This window comes from Seriola lalandi, unplaced genomic scaffold (genome assembly GCF_002814215.2).
Source record: "Seriola lalandi dorsalis isolate HSWRI2012SDOR001 ecotype SW California unplaced genomic scaffold, Sedor1 jcf7180002054584, whole genome shotgun sequence".
NCBI classification, from domain to species: Eukaryota; Metazoa; Chordata; class Actinopteri; order Carangiformes; family Carangidae; genus Seriola; species Seriola lalandi.
In genome coordinates, this window is record NW_019525137.1 from 2,094,341 (window position 1) to 2,114,077 (window position 19,737).

The window sequence follows — 19,737 nt, forward strand, 5'->3', positions numbered from 1 at the left end:
GAGGTGTGTGTGTGTGTGTGTGTGTGTGTGTGTGTGTGTGTGTGTGTGTGTGTGTGTGTGTTTGTGTGCGCGCGCGCGCGTATGCAAGTCGTGAGGTAGTGGTGGAAAAAGGGTGGTGGGGAGGTGTCGGGGGGGTGGGGGTACCGTACCCTAACATGTGGGCCTCATCACGGCCTCATCCACTCAGACCTGTGCGGATAAACTGGTGCGGATTGGCGCAATAACAGGGCGAAGAATAATTCCGTCCCTTTAATTACGGGAATGATTTAAATAAAGACTCGTGGAGGGGAGATAATCAGTCCGGGCAGCCACACTGGAGCCCGGGACCTCACATGACGCGTGCGTGTGTGTGTGTGTGTGTGTGTGTGTGTGTGTGTGTGTGTGTGTGCGCGCGCGCGCCTCTTTGGTGGGGGAGAAAAGAATGCCAGAGGAACAGGAATCAATGTCCTCAGCAAAGATTGATTTAGTTGTCCACATTAGATCTGCTTCCTGTTTGCACTCTGAACTTTTTTATTTTCTCAGATTAATCTCTCATCGATCTTAATGGGAGAAAAAAAAAAACACCATGGAAACCAAAACACACGTGAAATGAGGTGACACTCTTAAGGTGCAGAAGAAGAAGAAGGGCTCCTAATAAAGAGTGAGCGAGCGGCCTGGTTAAATCTAACTCTTACACCATCAGTCTGACTGCATGACTGGGAGAAATCAATGGTTGAAGTCATGCCATGATGTGGGTGCTTGCTTCTCATGTAGCTTTTGGAGAACATGGAATCACCTCTCCGTATTCACGGACCTGACTGCGCCTCATGCTGAACACTCCCCAAATAATCTCTGGTGTCATTTGTGAGGGAGAGGTGTCAGAAGGGAAAGCTGCTTTTTCCGAGCCCCTGAAAGCACCACCTTTAAATGTAAAGTCATTCCGATAACAACTTGTTCTGACGCTCTCCACAAACCTACCTGCGTCTCTGCCTCTATATCATGTAATGAACGGCGCGCCTCAAAGATTGAAGGACGTTGGAAAAAAAAAAAAAAAAAAGTGGGCGTTCCGGGGGCGCGCACGCCATGCATGCTCTCAGTTATAGTGGAGCGCGTCTTGTAATAAATGAATGACCTTATCGTGGCGGTGTAATGGCTCACCGGTGAGGGATTGTGGGTTTTTTTTTGGAGATAATAAAGCTTGACTTTCCCGCGGTATCTCGCCACTCAGTCGCTGATGCGTGCACGGGGACGCCGGCCTGAGCCTGAGCCTCCTTGCACACTCCCTGCGTGCTCCACGGCGGGCGGATGAACACCTGTGGCTGGGTAGTATCCTACAAACTGCTCGCTCCTGATCCATGTGGAGCTCATTATTTCCCATCCTGAAGATCGCTGCGGTGCAACGCGCCGCGTCAGTCTGCTAAACTTTTTCTCCTCGTAGGGGATCAGTAGCTGGAACCCGCGGCTTGAGTTGAGGCTTCTGCTTAACTTGTTGAGAAAGGTGAGCGAGTCGGAGACAAGCAGTGTTATTATTATTATTATTATTATTATTATTATTATTATTATTATTATTATTATTGCATATTTGCATTATGAAACAACAGTCTGCTGTAGTGCTGGCGCTACTTAATTAGGCCTAATGTCCCTAATTATTCAAACAAGGGTGGAATTGATTCACATTTCATTAATACAAGGCTGTAAATGTAAATATGTGTGAGTGAGAACTGGGAGTTTTGAAGGAGCGGGTTCGGTGTTCCGGTGCTGATGCTGGGAGAACAGATTGAGGGAACCGTCCCTCCTGTCGCTCTGTGGCGCACGGTGGCCGGTGGCACGTCAAAGCGCTAATTAGGGAAGCAGCATGCAGCAGGAGCCTGCGTGATTAAGGTGGGCCAGTAGGATTAGATGGTGGCTGCGCCGCGGAGGAGAATCATCTCTTTGTCGTCCTGTCATTCGCTGCCTGAGTCTCCCCCGGCTCCGGACGGTGATAAACGCTCCCCTCAAACGCCGTGTGACGCCCGACGGCGAGGAAGCAGCTCGCTCTAGCTCCCCCTCCGCCTGCGTTTTGTTGGCCGGTGCTTCCCCCCTTCTTTTCATTCCTCTCTGGTCGCCGTGCTGGATTGTTCCCTCTCTCTCTCTCTCTCTCTCTCTCTCTCTCTCTCTCTCTCTGTCTCTCTCTCTCTCTCTCTCCCTCTCTCTCTCTCGCTCGCTCTTAACAAAGCCTGATCCCAGTCTGCCTGCGCATATATATATAAGCTGCTCTCCGGACCTAGGCGGCTTCGGGTTGCATGGTGGTGCTTCGGCTGCTTCAGCGGCTCAACAAATGCAGAAAAGGGAGAAAAGTTTCGGTAAGACGCCTTCTTTGCGCTTCGGCTTGTGTGAACGTGCACGTTTCGTGTGTGTTTCGTGTGCTCTGCGACGACAAGTTGAGGCTACAACATCTCTCTGTGTCCACATCTGACCCGCTGCTGATCCCAGCCGTTATCTCTGTTATTGTTACTGATAACCTGCCATTAAAACACGAAGCAGATACGCTCCGGTGTTGTGTTAGTGATCATACAGCTGATATGTGCCCGCGCTTCACAGCGGCTCCGGTCTCTTGTTATGTGCTCGTGGAAGCTGCATGGCAAATTGAATCTCTGTGTTAAATCCGTTACTGGCCTTTACCAGCACTCCGCTGCCATGGCAACAGTAATTAAACTGATAGGGTGAAATGTCAGCATCTCGGCAGCCGAACAGCTGGGGCTGAAATAGCAGGCTTGTTCTCCCGCTCCATCCCTCCGTCACCCTTCCATCCATCCCTCCATCCGCTCAGATGATGATACATGTGGCTGAGAGGACGCGCAGCGGCGGCAGCAGCAGCAGCAGCAGCAGCAGCCTGGAAGCCCACAATGAGAGAGCGGAGAGGAGGGAAGGGAGGGTACGAGCACATAAAACAGAAATCATTAGGGCTCCGAGCAGCTGTGATTTCCCTTTCTTTATGGAAAATGAAGCTTTTGTTCCGCGCTGCTCCCACCTCCCCCTCACCCCCGGCAATCGGAAGAGTGCAAGCGGCCGAATTCCTGCCATGCTTGTCTCCTGCTCCCCCGAGTTGATTGCATTAGTAAAAAAAAAAAAAAGAAAAAAGAAAAAGGGGAGTCGAAACTCTTCCTTTCCCTTTGGTTTGGTAATGAGTATAGCGGGGGGACTTTGTGGTGGTAACGAGGCTTGGACGGATCAGTGCCGCTGAACAGGCGCGGCGGAGAGCAGCCGGCCGGAGCAGTCGTGCGCGCCGCTCTCTAAATCCAGCCAATTAACAGATCAACAGCCCCCAACGCACTGGAACAAATGAGCCGAGCTGCTCGCCGCGCTGCAACCTGTTTGATATTGTCTTTGTAAATGATTTCTCTGTAAAAAAAAAAAAATATATATATATATATATATATATATTTAGTTTTAATCGAGTGTGTATGAGGTGAGGAAAAACTATTTATATGTACAGTGGCAGAATTTTCCTTTAAAGGACCAGAGCCTCCATTTAATAGATAGTTTCCATCAGTAGTTTAAAAAGTCTTTTTTTTTTATCTAAGTGTTTAATTTCTACTAGTTTATTTGACAACATGAAGTTACAATGAGCAGAAACTTGAAACCTGATAGTTGACTCCAGGTTTCATTAGTGTCCTGTGGTCAGTACCCTACAACTACAGTCACACACGCGAGGCTACAATATAAAATAATAACAGACTTTCACTCAAGTTCCTGTGAGTTCACTGTAGTGAAATCACTGTAAACAACCGGTGTCAAGGAAACATCCAGGAAGTAAAAAACCCCCACAGCTTCAGCTCAGCAGGAAGGATTTTATTTTTTTTTCTTGGAGATCTGTCACTAAATGAATTGGTCTGCTGACACGTTCAAACTGAACTGATAAATAGAAAGTTTCAGTAGATAATTAAAGGTGAAACTCAACTTCAGATGAAACTAAATATTGAGCATGTGTGTGTCGCGAAAGGAGGACAAAGGGGAGTGGGGGGTGTGCCTGTCCTCGGGGGAATAGTAGGAGAATACTAATTCCAGCCTGGTGTGAAGCCACATTGCCCCCCCTGCTCCTCCTCCTCCTCCTCCTCCTCCTCCTCCTCCTCCTCCTCACCCCCAGTGGGCCTACAAAGGCTCTCCACAGTCAGCTCAGGCCAAACAATACAGGCCTGCTGCAAAAGCTCCTCGCCTGTAGCCACGCCCCTTTAAATACAGAGAAGGTCAACATAAGAAAAAAAAAAAAAAAAGTGTCCAGGAGAAAATGTGAAACTGTGGCTTTGTGTCTGTGTGGGCTGCTTGTTGGTCTCATAACACTTCAGCAGTGCTACTGTGTCGTGAGCGTAAAACCAGTCAGAGACCAGTCTGACCACTGGCCAGCCTGTTTCCACTTCGTCTTCTTTGTCAGTCCACTGCTGTGATTTTTTTTTTTTGCAGAGACCAGTCACGGGCCATTTACACACAGCTGTTAGAACAGGTCTTTGTTCAGTTCACTTCACTATTGTTTAACACTTACTGTTAAGTTTATTATTTATTTGGTTGTGTTTTACTCTGAATGTCTGTTTTCTTCCTCAGACCTGTTTTAAAAGCTGAAGGTAAAATAACTTCAATACTATAAAACATAGGTCAGAAATTTTAATTAAGGCCAGATCGATACAGAGTCTGCTCAGACTGTTCTCCTCGCTAAGCGGCGTGCAATGAAACGCGTCTTCCTCCTTCACTTCCTCCTCTCTGAGCTATGTGCTAATGAGTCACATCACCTGCTTCAGTCTTTGCGTTTTCCGTGAGCATTAAAACACACGACACGGCTTCTCTCCAGCACAACGTTACTTCACCGGAGGAGACATTTTTTAATTCTGACGCTAACGTTGGTGTTAGTTCTCAAAGTTGTGGTGAACAGGCCCGGACACAGTCATGGCCGACAAGAAGTCAACACCAGATGATACATGAAGTGGAGCGTTTGCAACCTATTTACATCTTACATCTCTTCTATTTCCTTAATGCAATGCATTGTGGGACAATATTTTGCTTCAGCAGCACTCTTAAAAAAATCTAGTGATTTTTATTATGCAGTATGACTTTTTTTTTTCTTACCGTGCACACTTACTGTAAGTTTCACGCTGTGTTATCGCGCAGTATTCGAACACATTTTTCACTTTTAACAAGTTGAAAATGTCAGTCGCCTACATACAGTTTCTGATATGTAATTTCCTGCCAGGTTCGTTTTTCTTTTTATTTAGAAAAATATAGGGATGTTACAGCGCGTGAAGGCTCATTTTCACTTTAATTGTAATTTAAATTGTGGTTAAATGCATGGATGTCGCACAACTGCTGCTTAAAGATCAAGAGACTGTATTTTGCCTTCAATGTCAGACACGATAAATGTCGGAGTTAGAACTTTTTTGGAGCGTGCAGGTGTTGGATGAGTGTTTGAATTCTCTCCCTGTGCTTTTTTTTTTTTTTTTTTTTTCTTTCTCCCAGGTATACAAATGCTCTCCGTCCAGCCGGACACCAAGCCAAAAGGCTGTGCCGGCTGCAACCGGAAGATCAAGGACCGCTACCTGCTGAAGGCCCTCGACAAGTACTGGCACGAGGACTGCCTCAAGTGCGCCTGCTGTGACTGCAGGCTGGGCGAGGTGGGCTCCACGCTCTACACCAAAGCCAACCTCATCCTGTGCCGGAGAGACTACCTACGGTAAGAGAGACAGCTGACTTTTTTTTTTTATTTATTTTTTTAACAGTGCCTGTGTGATGTTCAACAAACACCGCGTCTGGTCACAGTGTGTGCAGCGGTGTTAACTCACTGAAATCCACTTTACACACATTTAAAACTCCAGTTCAGCTTCTTTTTTTTTTTTTATTTTGTGATGTGGAACACAGCCTGATTTTTATTTCAGAAAAAGGCATTGTATGGGTTTGAGCCTGTGACCTTGTTTTAAGGCCTCAGAATTTGCCAGAACTCAGCAATTATGTGCTAAATTATCGAATGGAATTTGTTTCCTACTTCCAAATTTTTTAATTAGTTAATTTTGCGTGTGTTTTCTTATTATCTTTTAAATGTGTTATTTTCATTATTAGCAAATATCAAAGGACTCTTATGTGACCTCATTTCCATAAATTGCATTTTTGTACTATCTCCATTTATCTGCCTGGCAAAGTCTAATTAGCTTCAAATATGGTCGTTTTTTTTTTTTTTTTTCCCCAGGATAAACCAAGGTTGTTTTCAAATTAAGAAATGGTTGTGAATAGTCACGATAGAATTTAAGTGTATTTTTAAAATATGACAGCTCATTACAGAAGAGTAATCCAACTAATCAGGGAGATCTGGGAGGTTTTTAGCGGAAGTGACAGCGACTTAACACAAGTCTGAGCGTTTCATTGTCATTTTCATATATATTGTTGTTATAGTTTTTCTTTTTTCATTCATTATTGGCATTCAGTGACCCCGTGTACTCATGAAGCAACACGACACGTATGTTCTGACCCGAACGTGACCTTTCTGTCTGTTTCTTGGGAGTGCGGTTGGTTTTTATTTGCCTCTTCGCTTTGCTTTATCTGCACTGAAACTCTTACTTAGTATACATTCGGTTTATACGGTGAAAAATATTACCAATTGAGTCTTTTTTAGAAACAATCTGAGGACTCATCTCTCCCCAGTCAGTATTTCTTCTTATCGTGACTCATAAAATGGACGTTTATTTCGGTTTAACTATAAGATCTTTCTGCGTTGAGGTGGTGGTTTGAGGCCTGCTGAGGGGAGGAATTTGTAGTTCAGAGAGGCCTGATACATGTAAAGCTAATTTGATTATAATAGACAAGATAGTAGGTGAAGTTGTCTTCCTCGTTGGTTTTCAGCATCACATACAGCATATTGCACTTTCTAAATTTACATTTAAGTACATGGTCTTAAAACTTAAAGGGATGGATCGGATCATTTTAGATATTTCCTGCAGACGTATTAATATACCAAAAAAACACAGGATCAAACTGAACTGATCAGAATGAAATCTACAGGCCTCTCACTGGTGTAGAAGTATTGTATCAGAAAAAGTGAAAATAATCACATTTACAATTTCATGTTGCATCTTTGTTTTGTTTAGTTTTTTTTTAATCGACGCCAGCTGCTGCACGTCGCTGACTTCCCTCTGACTCTGTGCAACACGTCACTCTGGGAGCACGTACAGTACACTGTAGATAATGTATGTCAGTCTGTGTGTGTGTGTGTGTGTGTGTGTGTGTGTGTGTGTACCTGATGGCCCAGAGAGTCACTGTTAGGTGCTGGAGACTAACAGGCTTTGAGGAGAAACTGCTGTGACAGAGGAAAACCAAAAGTCACACCAGCTCAGTTTTACCATTTCACACACTTTTTTATTATTATGGGAAAGTTTGTTTCCATCTACCTGTTTTTTTTTTTTGTTTTTTTTACTTTTTCACATAGAAAAAGATGAGTGCTACAATCAGTGAGCATGATGTGGCGAAGGTTGATGGTCCCCCTCCCCCTGTCCACACGCTGACGTGTCCTTGGGCAACCCCCAAATTCGCTCGATGTGTGTGTGTGTGTGTGTGTATGAGGGTTTAAAAGTAAGCTGCTTCCCAAAAAAACCATGTAAGGTGGAGAAGAGAAAAGAAAAGCCATGATGTGGCGCTCACTTTATGATGCATGTGTAGACCAATCAGAGAGAGGTGGGGGCTCAAGAGGTCAAAGGTGACCCTCTGTTTGAAGTGACAAGATCTATACAGTGGAATAATCAGTCAAAAGTACAGATGATCCAATCACAACAATCTGAGTGGTTTAACGCTCACTATCTGCCCAGTCATCTAATATCTATATATGCAGTATATTACATTTCAGACAGCTGCTCTGTGCATACTTTAGACTTTAGACTGTAATGTAATGTTTGTGTATAATATAATTTTGTGAATCTGCCGGGGCAGGAAGTTCTGGAAAGCAGTCAGACCACCTCTCTCTCTTTCAACCAGCAGCAGCAGCAGCAGCAGCAGCAGCTTTACAGGGTTATGAGATGAAAAGCGAATGTTTAATGTGTTCAGTTTAACTGCTTTTTAAAGGCTCTGAAATCTTACTGACACGAAACATCCAAGTTAACAGTGAAGGAGGGAAGCACAGTACTGCATGTTTCTGCTCTAATCCTAATCCAAAGTATTCATATAGAAAGTCCCTCTCTATTTCTCTCTCTCTCTCTCTCTCTCTCTCTTTCTTGCTCTGTTTTTGTTCTTCACACACTTACACAGACCCGAAAGTTAACTTCCTCCCAGCGACAGAGCTCACCCTAAAACAGGCACTGAGTGACGTGCTCCTCCGCTGCATGAAGACACACACTGTAGTTTATTTTGACTCGATCCCACATACACAATAGACCACCAGAATACGTATTAATCTGCCGCCGAAAATAGTCCCAAACACTCTCTCTCTCTTTCCTCTTGTTTGAGTAAAGTTTAAATTTAGGAATTTATTTAGTCTCTACAGAATGGTGTCGTACATGATTGTGTGTTAGTGTGTCAGTGTGATGTAAATATATCAACACCTGATGAGCAGCAGGCCCACAGGTCTTTCTTACTGTCACGGTCGTCAGTGAATCAGCTGATGTGGACACTCTTTTCCCAGAATGCAATACATACAGTAGCAGTGAGGCCAGGGCTGCAGGAGAGACCAATCCCAACGTCGTTATTCTATCATCTTCAAAGTTCAAGGTGATTGAACTGAATTGAATTGATGCCCCGCGATCACACGTGCGGCCCCCGCAACGTGAATGCGCCCTGACACCTCCTCACTGCCGGCTAATGAACGGCAAACGTAGCAAACCGCAGCAATCCACATCTGATCTGCAGAGCGACAAAGAAAGCCTGGCTCCATCACTCCGGCAATCGATTGCTGCAACATCACAAAGCGATGCAGTTTTACACGCGCACACACACACACACACACACATACACACATTCATACACACTCCCTTACTAGAAAGGCGACCTGGAATATATTATTTCTACTCATGTTTATCTCAGTCTGTCAGCCCAGGTTAGTGACAGGAGGAGAAGGAAATGATGACTTTACATTTAGTCCGTTTTTTTTTTTTTTTACATTGCATTGGCTTAAAAGTGAATTATTCGGCGCTTCATTATACACCCCCACATCCTTCTCCAAGTCAATCCTGCTCTGCTTAGCAGGGTGGCATGTTATTAGGCCTGGCATAATCAGGGCTAACAGAATTCTTCAGGGGTCTACAGCCATGAGCGATGTGATCCCACCAGCAGAAAAATAATAATCCTCACAACACATGGAAGGGAAAAAAAAAACAAAAACAAATACAGGGAGAAAAAAACTTAAAGCTTCAGCAGTCCCTCTGTGATCAAATATGATGTACAGAGAGAGTTTGTGTGTGTGTGTGTGTGTGTGTGTGTGTGTAACCAAGCCTTCCCCTCGTAAACCTGCGACCACAAACATAATTACAGGTATTATCTACTAGAGCTTGATTTGTGCTTTGCTCTCTCTCTCTCTCTCTCTCTCTCTCTCTCCCTCCCCCTCTCTCTCTCTCTGAATGTGGAGAAATTCGGCGAGAACATTTTATCAACAAATGATCCCTTTGAAACCAAAGCTCTCCCGTTGATGATACTGGTAATGGCGCGACGACACTGTTTATGCTGATGTGTGATTTTCACAGTACAGAGCGATAAATGTTTGAAAGCCCAGAGGAGGGAGGGGAGCAGACAGACTGACACATTTAAGTTAAAAAACGCTGAGAAAATGAAGACTGCGGCACAGTGGCCTGCTGAGTGCCGCTACACACACACACACACACACACACACACACACAACAACCAGCGCTGGCTCCAAGGCCGGGTTAAAAAAAGCTGTTGGGCATCAGTTAATGAAAAACTGTAAATTCCAGACATCCATTTTAAAGACAGCACCAGGAGAACACTTATTTATTTATCTATCTATTCATTCATTTTTTTTTTAATCCAACTTCAATTTTCCTCTACAGTGGTTTTACTAAGATTGTAAATGCAAGCAAACTCACAGAGCTGTCAACATGGCTGGATTTATTAACGGAAAGCTGGCTATCAGTGAGAGATAACCAACATGTAGAGCATGGTTCACTGTAATAACTTACATTTCTCTCCCTTCTTCAGAATCAACTTTGTAGTCCACAGCCACCTTGTGTCACCATATATGTAAATGTAAATGAAAAATGTATCTTTTTTTTTCATCTCGCGCGGCGCTTATGAAGCATTGTCGGTTTGTGTGTCGGCATCGGGCGCGAATGTGACATCAAGTCAAGCTTTTATCTCCAAGGACGGGCTCAGGCTGTCTGAAGCTCATCTTTTCTTTCCACAAATCTCATTTAGATAAGTTTCTTCCTTATGAACATGTGTCACACCTTTAATATGCAGAAACTGTTCAGCGTGTGATTACTCACAAGGTTGTAGTATATAGTTTATCTACCTTATTTGTTTAATTTGTTTTGTTTTTTTTGCATTAATATCTGCCACAGCTGTTGATTTCCTCAATCAATCATTTAATGAATTATTAATTTATTTATTTTTTCAATACCTTGGCTCATACAGCTTTACTATGTTAATGCCACTTAATATTTTCCTCCTTTAAATATCACATTTTCCTACTATGTGGACCTTTAATATTTTCCAACACTCATGTTAAACTGTGCCGTTTATCTTTAATAACCTGCAAACAGCCAGTAGACTGAATGTATAGCTATAGCTGTGTAGCTAGCTAGCAACACACACCAACTGTGTGTGTGTTTGTGAATTTTTAAACACTTAGCCTCTGCCTGACCCCCCCCCCCCTCCCGCCTTGTTGATTTGGTGTCAAAAAGAGTCAAAAAGCCTCAAGATAAGTGCACTTTTTTAAAAAAAACTTATTTTTTTTATTGCTATCGTTGTAACACTTTAGATGCACAGAGATCTGCTGCATCTTTTCCTTGTTGTGTGCTGCCCAGAGTGAATTCACAACATTGGCTTGACATGCACCATCGCTAAAATTAGTTTCACATTCAGTCTCAATGCTCTTTTACAGTGATACAGCCAAAATTTGTTTGTTTTTTTTTCTCACTCCCTGCAGACTTTAAAGATGGCGGCAAGTTTTCACAGCAGAAGTGTGTGTGAATAAGTATGAAAATATCCATAGAAACTTCTCCTCTGTGTCACTGTGCTCATTATATTTCACGACATGCCGAAACACTCCCAGCTGTGGAGTTTCAAGGACAGTAATAATGCAGAGGCAACATATACATACAGTAGTTTCTTGAACACTGAGCGTAAAGAAAGACAGTGTATATGTGTCATTACTGGAGACACTTATAACTGACATGAATCCCAACTGAACACAGGCACGCTATATGTAGGACAAAACTTTTTACAGCCGACAGGAAGTGGTGGAGTGTCGCTAATTCTTCGGCTAAGTTAGCTTTACTGATAATGATGTCAGAGCATCTCAATATATCACTCAATAGTGGTTATAAAAATGAAAATCTCACGCCACAACAGAGATAGAAAAAGCTGCGAAAGAGTGGTCGGCGGCAGACTGAATAATGAAGTGGTAATTAAATGGCCATTCAGTGTGAATATGAGGCTAAAGAAACAGCTTAGTTCTACCCGAATAAAACTGCCTTATTCGACAGAGCGGAGCGGACTGGACTCCCAGCTCGATCAGTTATTATTAAAGCAGTGATGGATGGCAAACACCTCACAAAAAGCTGAAATCCAGTGATTTCCACTGCAAAAAAAATAAAAAAAATAAAATCCAGCTCACTTGATGATAGCCGCGCTCCTGGGAGATTTGCAGGGAAGTTGGGTATAGTTTGTCATAGTCCTCTCCTCCCTGATTCTCTGCAGGCTGAAAGATTCAGGGCGTCTTCTGTTTCTCTAATGACCACCACAGATGTTCAGCTCTTCTCCCGACTAACACTGAAGGGCACAAGGACGTCCTCAGCCGGGCTGCTGTTCAGTGACACCAGAGCTTGCTTACGTACTTACAGAGCTGTGCTGCTCCAGCTGTAGAGTAGAGTCTGCGTAGAGAGTAGAACCTCTTTACCTAAAGCCTTTTCTCCCTATATATATTGGATGGTCATGCAGTGAGGGAAGTAGATGGGCGGCGAGTTCACGTACTGTCACCTGTTACTATAGGCTGTAAATAAAGATGGATGTAGCCTCCGTGACATCACCCACAAGTTTCTGTAGAGTGATTTCGAAGCTCAGAGTGGGCTGCCCCACCGTCGCCATCTTGGCAGTGCCTGACTCCGCCCCTTACTCCCAGCTAATCCAAAAATGGGCAAAGAGGAGGGGCATGTGCGGAGCCTGTGCATGTGCACACCCGACCTATCACTCAAAGAGGCCACTCCCTCAATTATGCAGAACCTAAACGTGGGAGTTATATAAAAATTCAGTAAAATACAATAGTCTGTACCAGGCTGTAAACATGTTTATTTCTGCTGTAAAGTTGGACATGTCAACATGGGAGTCTATGGGGATTGACTCACTGTTAGAGTCCGACTCTAGTGGTCATTAGAGGAACTGCAGTATTTGGTACTTCAGCGCTTCATTTGTCAGTCTCAGATGTCGCCGCTTGCATGTAACAAAGTGTTTTCTTGCCTAACCTTAACCGTACCTTAACTACATCCTAATTGCCATGATCAGCATCTTTCCCTCTCATGTATTAGCATACATTCAGGTCACAGTTTCTCCAAAAGATAATTAAAAGACAATATTTGAAAAACCCAGAAGGTCATTTAAAAACACTTACCTCAAAGACTCCTCTCACTCATCTGGATGAAAAAATATTCCATCGGCTGTCATCCATTTCCCAAGTGGCGCTTCTGTTCTCTAAATCAAAACAAAGATGGCAGACCGCCAGCTACCCGGGTAGGAAACAGAGTCGCAACTTTGGAAACACATTAATGGACAGAACATTTTCTTTTCCAGATGGTAATAACAGTCTTTGATGATTTTTTTTTTATTTAAAAAGCAACATTAAGTGGTAAGCATTTTTAAATGGCTCTCTGGGTTTTTTAAATATCGCCAGTTAATTATCTCACAGAAACCACTTAAAGATAATAATGGCAATAACAGTAGGTAGTAGGAGCTTACCAGCTGCAGGCATACCAGACCTTTCGTCGCCATCGTAACAATAATAAAGATACAGCTAAGGTTGTGGAACAGTTTGGTTAGGTGTATGCACAAAAACTACTTTGATTCCAGGAAAAGATTGTGGTTTGAGTTAAAACAAGTACTTCCTTAAGGTTAGAAGACCTTCGTTGTCATGGTTACAATGATAAAAATGGTTAAGGCTGTCAAACAATCATAGATAAAAGAAAGATGTTAGCTTTTGGTTGAAACCATAGACTATAAATAAAGATTGCTGTAGCCTCGGTGACGTCACCCACAGGTTTCTGAAGAAGCTCAGAGTGGGTTGCCCTGCCGTTGCCATCTTGGCATCATCTCCTAACTAATCCAAAAATGGGCAAAGAGGCAGAGCTGAGACTTTGGTGATTGTCCTGTCACTCGAAGAGGCCACGCCCTCAATTCTAGAAACAGTTGTCACGAAGGAGGAAATTAGCTGTAGAAGTCAAAACAGTTTTTTTTGTACCAGGCTGTGAACATGTTTATTTCTGCTGTAAAGTTGGACATTTTAACATGGGAGTCTATGGGGATCGACTCATTCCTCATTAGAGGAACTGCTGTTATTGTCACATCCATGTTGCCTTCATATTTCAGCCTCAGAGGTTGGTGCTTGGTTGAAACAAGACACTATTGAACATAAGCATTACCTGAGAAACCTAGAATGGACCAGCAGCAGGAGAAGTGTTATGAAAATCGCTGCGTAACTCAAGGATAATTTTTATTTTGTTGTCTGAAGGACCTGTTTAGCTCAGTGCGCGCTTGTCACTCCTCTGTTGAACGGATGTAAGGTCAACTTCAGCGAGTGTGTGTGTGTTTTTTTTTCTTTTTGGAGGAGGAAGAGGAGGACTTTTTGTTCTTGAAGGATGCGGTTCTGTAAAAGGTTACAGTGCCAACTGTGCCAGTGAATGGCACCATCATTACTTACTCTGTCCTTGTGCCTTACTGTGTTTTTTTTTTGTTTTTTTTCTTCTTCTTCTTCTTTGGCGTGACAGCAGCACAACTATGTTCTGCTAATGGCTCCAGTTTAAATCTAAAAGCCAGTCACATACTGATAGAATAACAGGCTTTAGGTCATCCACTTATTTGATTTCTCAGATTGAGTTTAAATCAGTATCTTTAATTATGTTAAACGGCAAAATACGTACCTGAAGGTTAAGTTGGCGTGTTGAGATTCCTCTGTGAACAAAATGTTTTCTGAGGCCTCAAAAAGAATCAGCCTTTATTTTATTTTTTTTATTTTATTTTTTTGAATCCCTTGAGCACTTGAGGGGAAGAGAATTGAAGAATTTGCCTGGATGGCGTCGGTTCATTCAGGCGCCAGATTGAATCCTGTCTCCACTGCTTGTTATTACAATAGAGCACTCAGCATGCACAAAGGGCCTCTCCTGCTCAAGCTTTTAATGGGACCTCTAGGTGGAGAATGCAGCGGCGAGTTTGTCAGCCTTGCCACTTTACCTTCTTATTCCTTCATCTTTGCAGACACACACACACACACACTGCACCTCTCCATCTCCCTCTTATGTCTCAGCCCTATTGGCCTTCTTTGATGCTGCTAATCAGACTCTCCATCACTTTAGAGGAGATAGATGATTACCTGATTCTAATTACATACAAGGGGGGGGAAAGTTTGTTTGATGTCTTTTGTGTGTTCGCTCTCCGGCTTCCTATAGCTTTCACCCTGCAGCACACACATCCTTCTCCTCTACCCACCTCACCCCTGTTCCCTATCCCCCCGGAGACTCCTCTGTATGAGGCTAGATATACACACAGTGGCGAGGCGGCCTCAGCGCTACAAGGTGAACTATTCCCCGGCACATGTTATTATTAATAACTGCCAGCGAGAGGGGTCACCTAAGACTACTCCTTGAAAAGAACCCCGGGCAAGGCAAGTAGGCCGCAACTGGCTGTGTTGTAAAACAATACCCCCCCCCCCCCCCCCCCCCTTGAGGAGACATGCTGCTTAAAGCAAGAATAATGCATGGGGAAGAGAGGGAGGGAGCCGCGCAGCCACATTTTTCAGACATGAAAAATTAAGATGTCACCACCTGGTGCTTTTAAGCATACCTTTACCACTGAGCTAGGAAGGTATTAGAGTATGAGCAGGTTGGGCTATCATTTTCACCCTCACCCCACCCCCACCCACCACTCCCCCCACCCCCACCACTCTTTCTCTGCACCCCTGCATTGTCGTTAAACTTCTGATGGCAGCATTAAATTCAAATGGCTGGTGAGTACAGAGCCACCGGGAGGGGCGAGATGAAAATGGGAGAAATGCTAATCACCAGCCAAATTATGGGACATCTCTAGTTAGTGGGTTTCATGGGGGGGTGAGGGGGGTGGGGGGGTTTATAGGCATTTTAGCTGTGCAGCACAGCAGTGTAGTTTCAGTGAAAATACACTCGGTGGCATGGACAACAATGTTTGGTTAGTTTTTTTGTTCAAAGTGGGAAAGTTTATCTGAATCCCACCTCTTTTAGATATTTTGTTTGACAGTAAAATACAGTCTAGTTGCACTTTTTTTTTCTTCATCCTCTGTGCTTCAGTACATTTAATTTGAAATAAAATAATGGATACTACATTAACGTACCAAGTCTCAGCTTTTATTTGAGTAGGTTTACATCAGTGTAGAAAGATCTGTGAGGGAGATATAGAAGAGTAATTGGACTGAAAAACATGAAGTCAAAATCATCATATTTAAAGTTTTGTGGAAAATTCTTGGCAGTCAATAACTTGCCCTGAAGTCTTCAACACATGGAGGTTAACACCAGGTGTGAACAGGGCCTGCCTCAGGTGATCCGATCACAAGCGGTCAGCTCTAAGTTCAGGTGTGAACGCACCCAAGGCGCATCGAGGACTCATTTGAGATCCGATCACTCAGACCACATTCAGAGGAGGTCTGGACCACATGAGGCCACATCCTTTCAGAGTGAATGTGAATGTGTCCTGGACCACACTGAAGGACCGACTACTCCGCTGACGTCCTCTGACACAGTCTGATTAGTCCCAACACAGTTCATAATGAACCCAAAATATTTTACTACTGGCTCAACCTCTCGCTCTCTCACTCATTCACACACACACACACACACATACACGAAAGCACATTAACAACGCACCCTTGTGTCTGACAGGTGTGAACTGACGAAACTCTATTTGCTGTAATATGCGCGATGACTGAAACTACTACTTCTGCTACTTGGGATCGGATCAACTGAAAATGCAACAGGTGTGAACAGGGCCGTAGACACCACCAGGCCTTCAGCTCCTGCTTGTTGTGGTGGTCTTTCTGCCTTTACTCTGGTCTTCAGCAGGTGGAATGTAGCTCAGTCTGATCGAGTGAATGATTAAATGTCGACCGGTGAGCTTTGATACATTTGTATGAATCTGAGCACAGGATGCTCCTGCATACCTCTGCATTCATCCTGTTGCTTCTGTCACCAAAACCATGTTTGACGGATGAGTCGGTGGCTTCCTGAGCTGTTCTGTTTTTTTCCTCCACTCTTTCCTCTGTTCCATAGTGGTTTTATTTTTTTTTTTGGTTTTCGGTGGGTTGTTTTGGGTTGTTTCGGTGGGTTCAGGGTTCACAGAGTGGCATGTGTTATGATTTGATCTAATCTGTGCTGAGAATGAGAATGTTGTGATCCTCCCCATGCAGCTATCACACCTATAGTTTTCTATTTTCATGCCTCGATGCAAAGGCCTAAAATTACTGCACGACTCTCCACTGTTTGTTTTGGGGGATTTGAAGGGAACCGGGATGTGTTCTGCTACAGTGATTCCTCCCACACGGTCAGTGAAGGGAGAGTCTGATGGTTCAGGCTGTTACATGAGAGGGATGATCTCAAAGATTGTCTGAGGAGGAAAACTCCTACATTTCTTTTATTCTGTTAACTCTTAGATCCCCGAGAAAGGTAGTTGATCCTCTCTAAGACAGGTATTTGGACTTGTATTTTTGGAACTACATACTGCAGGTCATGAATGAACTGTGTACAGAAGATGCTTGTTTTTAAAGTTTAGGACACTGTAAGATAAAGAATACAAAGGGTTTTACCTCCGTCAGTTCTGTACTGTATATGGCATGAATTCCAGAAAGGTTTGGCTGGCTACTAGTTTGCAAAAGTGACATGACTGTATTTCCATATATGGTGCATATGGTTTGGTCTAAAATAGACCAAATCTTGAAATTAGCTCATATAAAGACTACACTCTCTTGAAGAGATAAGGATGCTGATTGGGGACAAAGAAGACTAAATTTGACCAAGGAAAAGAGGATGGATATACATAATGATTAATACGTGTTATAACCCATAATATACCCACAGAATGCATACATGCAGGCAAACAGTGCAGTTTTCTTGTTATAGAAAGTGAATGTTTTGTCATTTTGCGCGACTCACCGACACTATATTACAGGGATCGAAAAAACGGCAAAGTAGAATTTGAGAATTTATAGTCATTTGAATTTGAAGTTGAGTTATGTCACTGTGTCATGTTGTATGATGCGTCCAGCAGCATCAAGGACTGGCTCGATAATATCACATATGGTAAAAGTTTTAGACGTAGCATTTAGCAACCATCTGTGAATCGAAACAGCGGCGCCACCTCTTTTTGTTTCCCATTATTTAATCAGACAAACATTTGTTGAAGCTGGGATTTAGTGTTCTACTGTATGTGAAGTCCACTGGATGATCTGTGTGGATAAAAAATATATTCATGTAAATATTATGATGATCAGTCAGCGGTGAACAGGCAGCTCACACCGAGCTGAGCCTGGTGTTTGCTGTAATGCTTCAGCGGTAGAGTGGGCTTGCGTATGTGCTTGTGCTTTCAATCTGTGGCTGTGGCTTCATTTCTTCTACACGTTCCCGGTAGATTTATTCAATTCTCCGAGGTTTGAGATCCCACAGCTTCACCAGCGGTGTCAGCGGGTTCACAGCCCCTCACTCACTCACCATCCAGCCACAGCAATTACAGACATCTGTGTAAGAAAAAACAACAAATACACAGGGTAAACTTCAGGGCAAATCTTACCCTTACTGTGATGCCGCATGCAGATTAGGTAAATTTAAAAAGTTCAGGTTTGGGGGGAAAGAGGTGGCTAAGATGAGTCACTTGTTATTAGTGCAATTGTGAAAGTCAATGCAAAGGGGAAAGAAGAAAAGATGGACGGTGCAAATTCAGGTGGAGAGCTGAAAATGTTTGGGTCAAAAACTAAAACGTATGCCGCAGTGGAAATGTGGCGCAAACACATTCCTGTCTTTAAATACTTCCCCCTGGATCAGAATGCTGACTTCCAAACAAAAATACATAAATAAATAAATAAAAGAGTGCAGCAAAGAGGAAACTGGAATGAAGATACAGCCTCTTAAATGCAGATATGCTTTCCCTCTGTGTGTCTCAGGTTAGCAGTAACCGAGCCGCCAGGTGATTCATGTCATATCTCAATAAGATCCGAATCCCTCTGTATTTCTATTTCATGTCACATTTCCTAGTCGACAGTCACATAATGTGATAATGCGAATTCATTTTTTATTCTATTTCATAGCTGACACTCATTCTGATGATGTGCAGTTGTACAGTTCCGTGTGGAGGGGATCTTGATCAAGTGTCAGACACAAAGACATGAAAGGCTCTTGTCATGTTAATTCGTGGTCACATGAATTGACACAGGTTGTTCATTGTCGATGCATGTGAGGTGGTTCAACTTGAAAAACACAGGCTCATCTGACTCTGCTCCCTAACACTGATGATGTATCCTTCTTTAAATCCAACACAAATATCTGTATTTACAGTTGATTCATGTTTCAGACAGCTTGAGTTGTAACTGTGCAATCAGTTCGGGACTCTTTACAGACCCGCCTCCTGCTCCAGCCTTGACCGACTGCACTTCATGTAGTGGTGTGCTCGCAGCTTTCCTGCAAAATGAGAACGTTTTAGTGACATTTCAGCTTCGCTCACTTTCGGTTTGCCCTCCAGTTGAGTGCTTTTATAAACTGTTGGCTTGTTTCCTGATCATCTGATTTACGTTTGTTGACCGGTGATTTCACTGCGTTCCCAGACATCAGCTTTAAACGTGGTGAGTACAACGTTATCATTACCAAAGCAACGAAAACAAATATCCTTTGAGCGTTCAATTCTCCAGCGTCTTTACTTACTGTAGAATTAGGAAAAATATTCTCTTTGTTTGCCTAATGTACAACGAGCTAATGAACCACTATTTCTCAAAATAGCCTATGCATCAGTGTTACCATGGAGCCGTCTATGAGTAATCATGGTATAGGTGGTGCTTACCTGTACACATGAACACTATAGTGTACCATCAACCCAAACCTCCCCATAATTCTCAATCCTCCGAGATGCTGCGAGTCTGTTGGCTTTTATACGGCCCTGAGGGTCAGCTGATACACATCCTCAGCTCGGTGTTTCATCAGCGGCCTTATCTAATGCAGTGTCCCAAACATATCAACCAAGGTAATGAAAAATTCATTGTGTCAGTTACTTTGTACAATTGAACACATCCATCATCTCCTGATACTTTGTAATATTGTAAATCATGTGACCGTCCCATCCGCGACCCCCCCCCCCCCCCCCCCCCCCCCC

At 43.4% G+C, this 19,737-nt stretch overlaps 1 protein-coding gene across 3 annotated transcripts in view; it reads left to right on the forward strand.

Annotated features, from left to right (window-relative positions):
• Positions 1-19,737, forward strand: part of lmo3 (LIM domain only 3) — a 52,213-nt gene that overhangs the window by 1,391 nt on the left and 31,085 nt on the right. The window contains exons 1-2 of one of the 3 annotated variants that reach the window (XM_023418714.2): positions 1,164-1,477; positions 5,464-5,677. In XM_023418714.2, coding sequence (XP_023274482.1) covers positions 5,472-5,677 — 206 coding nt within the window. In that variant the 5' untranslated portion in view covers positions 1,164-1,477; positions 5,464-5,471. Of the gene's footprint in view, positions 1-1,163; positions 1,478-2,073; positions 2,322-5,463; positions 5,678-19,737 lie in introns of those variants that run through there. The other 2 variants (XM_023418711.2, XM_023418713.2) reach the window with 2 other exon arrangements.